Source organism: Notolepis coatsorum (genome assembly GCF_963971535.1).
Source record: "Notolepis coatsorum genome assembly, chromosome: 11".
NCBI lineage: Eukaryota > Metazoa > Chordata > Actinopteri > Aulopiformes > Paralepididae > Notolepis > Notolepis coatsorum.
Window position 1 is genome coordinate 1,094,110 of NC_140175.1, and position 12,500 is coordinate 1,106,609.

The 12,500-nt window shown below is 46.3% G+C and overlaps 1 protein-coding gene across 1 annotated transcript in view; it reads left to right on the top strand.

Annotated features, from left to right (window-relative positions):
• Positions 1–10,418: 10,418 nt before the first annotated feature.
• The window catches only part of LOC311236458 (arylsulfatase B-like), a gene marked incomplete at its 3' end in the record, with an annotated part of 3,903 nt that continues 1,821 nt past the window's right edge, over positions 10,419–12,500 (top strand). Inside the window, exon 1 of the mRNA XM_084324139.1 lies at positions 10,419–10,743. Coding sequence (XP_084180265.1) covers positions 10,459–10,743 — 285 coding nt within the window. The 5' untranslated portion in view covers positions 10,419–10,458. The remainder of the gene's footprint in view (positions 10,744–12,500) is intronic.

Here is a 12,500-nt window from a genome sequence, read left to right on the forward strand (position 1 = left end):
CTGAATTAGAGGTTGAAACAAATCTAAATAAAGCTAAAGCCATAGCTGAATTAAGTCTGCAGGCTAGCCTAAAGGAGGCTGAATTAGAGGTTGAAACAAATCTAAATAAAGCTAAAGCCATAGCTGAATTAAGTCTGCAGGAGGCTAAAGCCAAGGCTAAATTAAAGGCTGAGAAGGATAAACTCGACTTTGACACAGACATGGCTGTATCAGCGGCCAAACTCAAGATACTGGATGAGTATGAGACATTATCACAAACCAACTCATCTAGAACCCCGAGGTATCCATCACAAATTAACCAGCCACCCTCTCAAGAGGACGGATATGTGTACAAGATGCAACCTAGAGATGGTATGAATGATTATGTTGACCAAGCACATGCTCTAGACACCTCAGAAGGACTACCGATATTGCAATCCACGGTAGAATATGCATCCATAAATGCTGTTCCAAAAACCCCTGTGCAAAGACAGCTCTTGGACCAGTATGCATGGGCGCACACACCACAACAACAACAACAACAACATCAGCAACAACAACAACAACAACAACAACAACAACAACATCAGCAACGACAACAACAACAACAACAACAACAACCACAACAGCATCAACAACAGCAGCAGCAACAACAGCAACCACAACAACAACAACAACAACAACAACAGCATCAACAACAGCAGCAGCAACAACAGCAACCACAACAACAACAACAACAACATCAGCAACAACAACAGCATCAACAACAGCAGCAGCAACAACAGCAACCACAACAACAACAACAACATCAGCAACAACAACAACAACAACAGCAGCAACAGCAGCAACAGCAGCAACCACAACAACAACAACATCAGCAACAACAACAGCAACAACAACAGCAGCAACCACAACAACAGCAACAACAGCAACAACAACAACAACAACAACAACAGCAACAACAGCAACAGCAACAACCACAACAGCATCAACAACAGCAACAACCACAACAGCATCAACAGCAACAACAACAGCAACAACAACAACAACAACAACAACAACAACAACAACAACAACAACAACAACAACAACAACAACAACAACAACAACAACAACAACAACAGAGGCCTCCACAAGTAGTGAGACCCAAACAGCCATATATACAGCCACTACCACCTGTACAGTATCGACCACCACCATATGTGCTACCTCAGCCACAACCTTGGCAACAACCACATGCTCCATATCAGCATCAGAACCCTGTGCAGCTTCAGCTACAACCATCTGGAGCTACTGCAGGACAACAGGGTCAAACCCAAACAGACCAGGTTCTATCAAATGTCATGGCAAGGCAGAACGACATTGCAGATATACTTGTCTCACAGCAGAATCTGGCGCTACTCCCAACCAGGGAGATTCCCATGTTTAACGGAGATCCTATGAACTTTAGGTCATTCATGCGAGCCTTCGAGTATGGCATAGAAAATAGAACCACCAGCGAGCAAGATAGACTCTACTTTTTAGAACAATACACCACAGGGCAACCTAAAGATCTTGTGAGGAGCTGCCTACACATGCATCCACAGGATGGATATGTGGAAGCCAAAAGACTACTTAAAGAGAATTTCGGTGATGAAATAAGGATAACTAATGCTTATATAAAGAAGGCCTTGGACTGGTCCAGCATCAAACCGGAGGATAGTCAGGCTTTGCGCGCCTACGCCCTCTACCTGAGAGGATGCAGTAATGCAATGCAGGAGCTCCACTATATGGATGAGCTGGACAATCCATCTAACCTACGACTGATCTTATCCAAGATACCCTTTAGGATCAGAGAAAGGTGGAGGTCAACAGCCTACGACATCCAGGAGCGCACTGGGCAAAGAGCCAAATTCAAGGACCTTGTGGCTTACCTGGAAAAACAAGCCAAAATGGCCTCCGACCCATTGTTCGGTGATATTCAAGACTATGGTACTGACAGAGCTGCCCCAAGGTACCTCAAGACGGCAGCCTCTGGATGGCAAGCACGAGCAGGAGCATCAGCCGCACCGGTTAAAGAGAGAAAGGAGAGAAGCAGCTTTGCCACGACAGTGACACCGGCCACAAACATACCGTCAACCGTCGGTAATGTAGGATGCAAGGCAGATGGCTCTGTGGCTTTTAGAACTCCTTGCTTGTACTGTGCAGGCGATCACTCACTTGAAGCCTGCAGGAGGATAAGAGCTCAGAAACATCTAGACAAAATAGAGTTCTTAAAGGTGAAAGGACTTTGTTTTGGTTGTCTCACCAAGGGACATCTCAGTAGGCACTGTAGCCAGCGGATGAGGTGTCAGCATTGCCAGAAAGAACACCTGACTCTGCTACACATAGAGACAAATGACCAAGAAGGACCAGGCCATCAAAAGGGAACAGTCAGGTCTACGACATGGAAGGTGAAAACACCTCAACAGGTGAGGACACCAACCGTGACCAAGAAAACTGTGGGTAGTGCTCTGGTGAGGCTGGGTGAAGATAATGGGGCCGGTAAGGACTGTGCCTTAGCCATCGTGCCAGTTAAGGTGAAACAAGCTGACGGAAGTAGGTATATAACTACATATGCCTTCCTGGACCATGGCAGCTCGGCATCCTTTTGCACAGAGAGCCTCATGAGGAAGCTGAATGCTAAGGGCCGGAAAACCTCAATTCTCCTTACAACCATGGCACAAGAGAAACCAGTCCCGGCATATGAGATATCAGGCCTGGAGGTAGGCAACATCGATGACGACACATTTCTTGCACTGCCTACAATTTACACGCAACCAGCCATCCCTGTGTCAAAGGAAAACATCCTTACTCAAGAGGAATTGAAAAGATGGCCCTACCTGAAAGATGTTCACACCACTCAGATTGATGCAGAGGTGGAACTTCTGATTGGAGTCAATACCCCAAGAGCCATGGAACCTTGGCAGGTCATAAACAGTCAGGACGACGGGCCATATGCGGTGAGGACACTCTTGGGATGGGCGGTTTGTGGTCCACTTAACATCAACGCGGTGGATGAGATGGGAAGACCCAAAGCCACAGCAAATAGAATATCAATCGCGAAACTGGAGGACCTGCTTGTGGAACAATACAATCAGGACTTTTCTGAAAAGCACCATGATGAGCAGAATGAGCCATCGGTAGAGGACAAAAAGTTCATAAAAATCGCCACCAGTTCAATAACCTTAAAAGATGGTCATTATCACTTGCCACTCCCCTTTCGAAAGGGAGATGTGATGATGCCCAACAACAGACAGGTGGCGACACAACGAGCCATAGGCCTGCAAAAGAAGCTCAGGAAGAATGAGGAGTACCATGCAGAGTACAAAAGCTTCATGGAAGAGGTAATCAGCCAGGACTACGCAGAGAAGGTACCTCTTCAAGAGCTAAGCAAAAAAGATGGCCATGTCTGGTACATACCCCATCACGGGGTGTATCACAAAAGAAAGAAGAAATTACGAGTGGTGTTTGATTGCACATCATCATTCCAAGGCACATCACTCAATGATGAACTGCTTCAGGGTCCAGACCTGACAAACACACTAATAGGAGTGTTGTTAAGATTCCGTCAAGACCAAGTAGCCTTCATGGCAGACATACAAGGAATGTTCCATCAGGTCAGAGTCCATCCAGATCACATTGACTTTCTCCGATTCTTATGGTGGCCAGATGGCGATATCACCCGGCCGCTGGAAGAGTACAGGATGAAGGTACACCTGTTCGGTGCCGTATCTTCACCTAGTTGTTCCAACTTTGCTCTGAGACAGACAGCGGAGGATAACAGTGATCATTACGGCCAAGAAGTCACCGATACCATCAGGTCTAACTTTTACGTTGATGACTGCCTGAAGTCGGTGGAGACAGTGAGCCAAGCCGTCAAGTTGACAGAAGGACTCAGAGAAGCATGTGCAAGAGGTGGATTCAGACTCACCAAATGGGTGAGCAACAGTAAAGAGGTGCTGGCTAGCCTCCCTGAAGAGGACAAGGCCAAGCAGAACGTTGAGTTGGATCTTGATTGGGAGAAACCACTCACTGAACGGGCTCTAGGCATCCAATGGAACCTTGAAAGTGACACATTCAATTTCCGAGTTACTATCAGGAATCGACCCCTAACCAGGAGAGGCATTCTTTCCATTGTATGTTCCATGTATGACCCACTTGGTTTCCTAGCTCCTTATGTGCTCACGGCAAAAATGATTCTTCAAGAGCTCTGCAGGAACAAGTGCGGATGGGATACAGATATCCCGGAGCCACTGGCAAAACGGTGGAAAGAGTGGTTTTCAGACCTGGACAAGCTGTCAGAGCTCAGGATAAACAGGTGCATGAAACCCGCCGGTTTTGGGAAACTGGAAGCTGTTCAACTCCACCACTTCTGCGATGCAAGCGAATCAGGATACGGCACAGTGAGTTACGCAAGGTACACAAATGACCAGGGCAAGATACACACGGCATTTGTGATGGGAAAAGCAAGGGTAGCCCCTCTGAAACAAGTAACAATCCCTCGGATGGAACTTGCCGCAGCTACTCTGGCTTCCCGTATGGACAGAATGCTCAGAAAAGAGCTACACCTGACACTGAAAGAGTCGGTACTATGGACAGACAGCCAGACAGTCCTAAAATATGTCTACAATGAGAAAAGACGATTTCGGACATTTGTGGCCAATCGCCTCGCCATTATTCAGGACCTCACCACGGCATCTCAATGGAGGTACGTGAGCTCGAAGGAGAACCCTGCAGATGAGGCATCAAGAGGTTTGGATGCTGACAGGATGCTCAGGTCAAAGCAATGGTTCAGTGGCCCAGAATTCCTACAGAAGGGAGAGGAGCACTGGCCGAATAGACCAGAGGAATTATATGGTTCGGTGCACCAAGATGACCCAGAAGTCAAGAAAGAGGTCTTTGTAAGTAGTGTTACGGTAGAAGAGGCGAACCCGACAAGTCAGCTGATTGGGCACTACTCAACCTGGAATAGCTTGACAAGAGCAGCTGCGTGGTTCCTAAGACTAAAACGACTACTTCGAGCCAGGCTCCAAAAGAAGGAGCCAGGCCCTAGCATGGATCAAGCCTCCACCGACTCCATAGTGCAAACTAGCCTGTCAGTAGAGGAACTGACTAAGGCCAGGTATGCGCTCATACGCTACTCTCAAGAGCAGCACTTCAAGGACGAGATAACATCCCTCAGGAAGGGAAAATCTGTGAAGCTATCCAGCTCCATTTTAAGACTGGATCCTCTCCTGGATGATGGATTGCTGAGAGTGGGAGGTAGGCTGAACAAAATGGCCATGCCAGTGGAAGAGAAACACCCACTGATCCTGCCCAAACACACTCGCATATCAGGCTTGATTGTGAGGCAGATCCATGAACAACTGCAACACTCTGGGAGAGGACACACCCTTTCCAGGCTAAGGGAGCGATACTGGCTACCCTGCGCTAATTCCATGACCAGGAAGGTCATTAGGGAGTGTGTAGTCTGTAGACGTGTACTAGCCAAGCCTGGTGTACAGAAAATGTCAGACCTACCCGTGGATCGGATAACGCCGGACCTCCCACCTTTTACTCATGTGGGTATTGATTATTTCGGCCCCATAGAGGTAAAGAGAGCACGGAGTACCGTCAAGAGATGGGGTGTCATTTTTACTTGCCTAGTGACACGGGCCGTTCATCTTGACGTAGCACACTTCCTCGACACTGCATCCTGTATAAACGCCATCAGAAGATTCATTTGCAGACGGGGTCCAGTACGCTCCATAAGGACGGATCAAGGGACCAATTTCGTTGGTGCCCAGAGAGAGCTAAACCAGGCCCTCAAGCAGCTGGACCAAACTAAAATTAGCACCATAATGGCGGACTCTGGAGTAAAGTGGATTTTCAATCCCCCCTCTGCGGCCCACTTCGGTGGGGTATGGGAGAGGTTGATCAAGTCGACAAAAAGGATCCTCCAGTCGGTCCTGAAGGAACAAAAGGTGGATGATGAGACTCTCCTCACAGCACTGTGTGAGGTGGAAGCCATTATGAACGATCGCCCACTTACCACGGTGTCCAACGACCCCAAAGATTTAGAACCCCTTACACCAAACCACCTACTCCTCTTGAAGGGACAACCTGTTATGCCTCCAGGTGTATTTGAGAAGGAGGATATGTACACCCGCAGAAGGTGGAAACAGGCACAATACCTGGCCGACATCTTCTGGAAACGCTGGGTGAGGGAGTGCTTGCCCATGATGCAGGAAAGATGTAAGTGGCAGACCCAGAAAGAGAACTTCGCCCCTGGTGACTTGGTGGTCATAGTGGACGACACAGCGCCCAGGAATTCCTGGCCGCTTGGACGGATCCTGGAAACCTTTCCGGATAACAAGGGCCTGGTACGAAGTGTCAGGGTGAAGACCAAGACCAATGTGCTACAGAGGCCAATCACGAAGCTTTGCCTACTACTGGAGTCAAAGGAGGATTGCCAGCTGTAATGAACACTCGCCCGACCATATTTTGTAATTGTGTAGGCACAATTAGGGGCCGGTGTAAAGGCCGAATGAGTGTTTTTTGTTATTTATTATTATTATTATTATTATTAGTATTATTATTATCATTATCATTATTTTTATCAATAGAAGGTTACAATTTATGGGAATGTAATGATTGAGGGGAATGTTATGATTGAGGGGAAGGTTATGATTCTGTGTAGCCTGTTGGGTGGACTCTGTGGCGCTGTGAGTGGATCACCTGCACCTGTCGGGTGATCGGGCACAGCGCAGCGGAGATCATTAGATAGGTGATAGGAATCAGCTGTTGGGCGGTAGCCGATGGGGAAACCATATGATTTTCTTACCGCTTCAGGACGCTTTCGGAAACTGTTTAGATTACACTTTAAGCAATTAGACCAGGTTATATGACGTTTTAGGATCACTGTGATCAACCCTCCCATGTAACCTACTTATTCTAATTAAATCGGGTCACCACATCGGTGTCTGATAACGGAGCTTAATGTGAGGAAAACTATTTCTTTGGACGTTGAGCGCGTATGGATTCACTCCCCGTCTACACCAAGAAGCGGCATTCTGGCATGTTGCCGCTACAGTATCTGTCCATCAACTCGAGTCTACCGGACAAGAGCAGTACAACAATTTCAAGTGCTTGAATCAAATGACAGACTTCTGACAGCACCGATCAAGCGAAATAACTTACTGTTGTTCCATGAGAAGAAAACACAGAAGGAGACAGCAAATAAGCTGAGAATGCAGCACTTCAAACATCATGCAGAGCTCTATGGGAAAGCTTTTATTGTGATAGACACAATACACGTCAAGTAGAGATATTTCTGTTGACGAGGAGTTAGTTGCGCCAGGTGTAACAAGACATTTTCTCATTCCTGTCAAATAAGTTGTTAACAGATGGACAGTTCCCAGATGACAAGGATGTCTACATCACTGCAGGTGATCAAGTCCACCATGTTGGAAACAGTCCACCAATGGATCAATGCAACCATGAGGAAGCTGACACTCGTGTCCTATAATACATCTCCTCCACGCCCTCCAAACATCATCACTTGGGAGGTGCATACTGGAGATACAGATGTTTGTCGTAATCCTTCTGACTAATTTCCATCACATCAAGCCACTAACAGATACACACCCACTCAGGGACGTGCACAGGACTTTAGAGGGGCAGGTGCTCAAAGGCTGAAAATGGCACTATACCTGTGTGTGTTTTAACCGAGCGCGCATAGCGGGGGGGCCACCTTCTTATGCTTTTTGGGGGGTTTTGGTGATCAAATATTGAATATTGAACTATAATAATCAGTGCAGGAGCTCACTTATCCTTGAAAGACACTTTTATCACTGACTTAAAAGGCCCATACATCTCCATAAATGTTCAGGGAGGAGGGAATAAGTGCTTACCCTACAGACTCCAAGAAGTGCTGTATATTCTGTATTGTTTAATATAAATGCATTTTTTATTCCAATCCCGATTTGTATTTGAGATTCCCAAATCCCATCGGACTTGACTTCTTCGTGTCCCTCAGTGAGTGTAATACCAGCATTCAACTGTATGCGCCACAGCGGTTTCTATCATCATCATCATCATCATCATCATCATCATCATCATCATCATCATCATCATCATCATCATCATCATCATCATCATCATCATCATCATCATCATCATCACCACCCACGCTATGCATAAAATATAGGTCCGCGGAGAGGCACACTGAGGAGGCCGTGCAAACTGCAATGGAATATGGGGCATCTCTCTCTCTTTACCTAACATTTTGATTCTATCCTGACATTTTCAGTTGGAAGGGCAGTCTATATGCGTAATGACTTTTTTTTCTTCTTTTTTTCAAAAAGGGCACTTTTTTTACGAGGCTCAAAAAGGCAGGTGCTCAAGCACCCCTTGGGCTCTATGTGTGCACGTGCCTGCCCACTCCTATGCAACCAGGGGCAGTTTAACTGACATCAAACTGTGCATTTTCAGCAGCTCAATGGGGGAAAATACCTTCCGGTGCTCTGCAGCCTGCGAGCGGAACAAACTGCCGGTGTCCATAAAAAGTATTGACTCAGAAAGACATTTTAAAAAAGATTTGAAGAAATGGCTTAGTCACGCATGATAATGATATATGCAGGTGTGCTGTGTAGACATTGTGTTTGTTTGTGTTATTGCATTTTTTGTATTCATATTTACATTTTCACAATACTTGGAAATTGTTTATGTCTTATTTGTGCATATAGTGCATACTAGTCATCCTGTCCATTGTGAGGACCACAACGGAAATAAACGGTAAGGTTTTATTGTGTTTTAATCCTCGACGATTTTAGATTATATGTGATGGCTGTACATGTTGTGTACCGGTATTGTATGTAATTTTAGATTGTCAAATAAATTCAATCAATAAATATATATATATGTATTTATTATTACCATATATATATATATATATATATATATATATATATATATATATATATATATATATATATATATATATATCTGTCTGAATATACCTGCATATAATCCTTCTATATACCTACTTATACACCTGCATATAACCCATTTAACTTTGTATGATAGCATGTACAATAGTGCTGTATATGCCGTATATATATAGAATAGAATAGAATAGAAATACTTTTATTATCCAGAGAGAAATTTGACACTGCAAAACGCTCAACATTAAACATTTAGACAGAACAGGTCACGAATAATAAGAATAACAAACAAATCAAATTGCCTGAGATAAGAGTAGAATAAAATAGAATAAAAATGGAATAAAATATACAGTAAATAAATACAGTAAAAATATACTGAGGTCTACAGTAGGTGTAATATTGCACAGTGCTGTTTCAAAGTCCAGGAAGATGGTAACTGTCACTCTGTGCTCAGTGATGCAGTGAGGCACATACTATTATATATATCTACATCTGTCTGTACTTTATATACCCAGTTTAATCACCTGTACATTGTATATTACTATTGCACTTTACTGTTACATTGTCACTGGTGGTTGGATCGAGAGATCTGCCAAACTTCCTTTTCACTGTGCTGCTGTATGACGACACAAAACATTTTAATCTAAAAACACCGCCCTCTGGCGGCCGGTAGCAGACGCTACGGCTCCGTTAAATTCACGTGACGAGAGAGGTCACGTGGGTCCGCTGTGATTGGTCACTAACAGGGAAGTAACAACATCTGTTGCCGGAAATTCACAACAAGAAGAAGAAGAACAACAACATCTGTCTCTAGGTTCAGAGTTCAGACAGAAACGCTGAAGACATCCTCCCGTCACTCATATCTCATCCTCCCGTCACTCATATCTCATCCTCCCGTCACTCATATCTCCTGATCGAATTAGCTAAGTATTCTCGAAGTCAACTTCCTGTCTGTTTAACTTTCTGTCGTGCATGTAGTCTACGGCTCGGGGGATAAAGTAAACACGCACTTTAGAATCACCAGAAAGGCTTTCGAAATAGTGAAATGCCACGTTGTTGGCCTCAATATTTTCAAAACAAATGACATGAAAAGGTTATGAAATGAACAAGAATGTGATAAAATATGTAATAAAAACGGAGCTCAACGCAGACATTTGATCCTATATGAATTGAAAATGGGGGACCCTGATGTAAACAAGACGAAAGTCTTTCTCTGGTCTGCATCCCCTTAACAATTGTATGTATTGAGCCCTACTGTATTGTACCCAGTCTGCAATCTGTTAAATAAAGTTTTCATTCATTCATTCATCCGTAGAAATCCGCTTGTTTCCCCCCAATACCAAGATGGCGGTGGCCTCGTGACGTCAGAGTGTCTTTGAGTATAATAAAATAACGGTTGTTATTATTATTATCATGAGTTACAGTAACCTGACCACGTCCGGGCTTCTGCTCTGCGGCTTCTAACGGACTTCCTTGTTTGTTAATAACGGGAAGTAACAGCATCTCTCTCTGGGTTCAGAGAGTTAAGACGGAGATGATGTTTGCTCCGTGTGTGTTTATTATGTTCATCATCAGAATAGTTATGATCATCTACCTCAGTGCCCCCCCCCTGCTGTCCGCGGCCCCCCCGCCTCCTCCTCCTCACATCGTGTTCATCCTGGCAGACGACCTCGGCTGGAACGATGTCGGGTTCCACGGCTCTGAGATCAGGACCCCGAACCTGGACAAGCTGTCGGCCAGCGGAGTGCGTCTGCAGAACTACTACGTGCAGCCGCTGTGCACGCCGTCCAGGAACCAGCTGCTGACCGGACGATACCAGGTACTGACCACCAGGTACTGACCTCCCGGTACTGACCCTCCAGGAACCAGCTGCTGACCGGACGATACCAGGTACTGACCAGCTGCTGACCGGACGATACCAGGTACTGACCAGCTGCTGACCGGACGATACCAGGTACTGACCACCAGGTACTGACCACCAGGTACTGACCCTCCAGGAACCAGCTGCTGACTGGACGATACCAGGTACTGACCCTCCAGGTACTGACCCTCCAGGAACCAGCTGCTGACCGGACGATACCAGGTACTGACCCTCCAGGTACTGACCCTCCAGGTACTGACCCTCCAGGAACCAGCTGCTGACTGGACGATACCAGGTACTGACCCTCCAGGTACTGACCCTCCAGGAGCCAGCTGCTGACCGGACGATACCAGGTACTGACCCTCCAGGTACTGACCCTCCAGGTACTGACCCTCCAGGAACCAGCTGCTGACTGGACGATACCAGGTACTGACCCTCCAGGTACTGACCCTCCAGGAACCAGCTGCTGACCGGACGATACCAGGTACTGACCCTCCAGGAGCCAGCTGCTGACCGGGCGATACCAGGTACTGACCACCAGGTACTGACCCTCCAGGAACCAGCTGCTGACCGGACGATACCAGGTACTGACCCTCCAGGTACTGACCCTCCAGGAGCCAGCTGCTGACCGGGCGATACCAGGTACTGACCACCAGCTGCTGACCGGACGATACCAGGTACTGACCCTCCAGGTACTGACCACCAGCTGCTGACCGGGCGATACCAGGTACTGACCAGCTGCTGACCGGGCGATACCAGGTACTGACCACCAGCTGCTGACCGGGCGATACCAGGTACTGACCACCAGCTGCTGACCGGACGATACCAGGTACTGACCAGCTGCTGACCGGACGATACCAGGTACTATATTTATTAGGGAGTCCAGTGTTTTGCCGCCTGACACACGAGGGTTGCACTCCGATACTGTTCGGCGAACAACAACTTTACACCCAATTTTCCGTCGTCAACTAAAAACACACTTCTTCAGTTAAATATCTGAAATGAAAGAAAAATACTAACCTGGCTTTGTACTTGTCTTTTACTATCATGCACTCTGCTACTAAGGAATCTACTTTGCCTATATTACTACCTACTTAACGATGTCTCTACTACTATATGCACTCAAGACTGTAGCACTCAAGTTCAATTCAAAATCAAATCAAATGTATTTTTAGAGCCCGAAATCACAGTGAATTTGCCCCCATGAGCTTTACAGGTCAAGAAGAAAACATCACAATAGATCCAGAACAAAAAACACCATAAGATGCACATAATGCAAGTTACACCCCCAGACTAACCCTAACCCTAACCCCCAGACCGTCCCCATGGCGATGAGGAACGACTCACTAAAACCCAGCAATAGGGGAAAAAAAGCACCACAGGCGAAGTGGAGGAGAGAACCCTCAGATGGGCCGTTGTTCAAAGGGGGATCTCCCATCAGGATGACAAGTTCAACCCTGTTACTCCTAGATAATCTGTTCTTTAATTGACCTGCCCTGTTAAATAAATTAAATTGAAATAAATACAAGACCTACAAGACACCCAAACAACTGCCTCTCTGAACTGCTGCGGTCAGGCAAGCGCTACCGGAGAGACTCAGAAGGAGCTTCTATCCCCAGGCAAGCGCTACCGGAGTCTCATGGCTGGTACAGAGAGACTCAGAAGGAGCTTCTGTCCCCAGGCAAGCGCTACCGGAGTCTCATGGCCGGTACAGA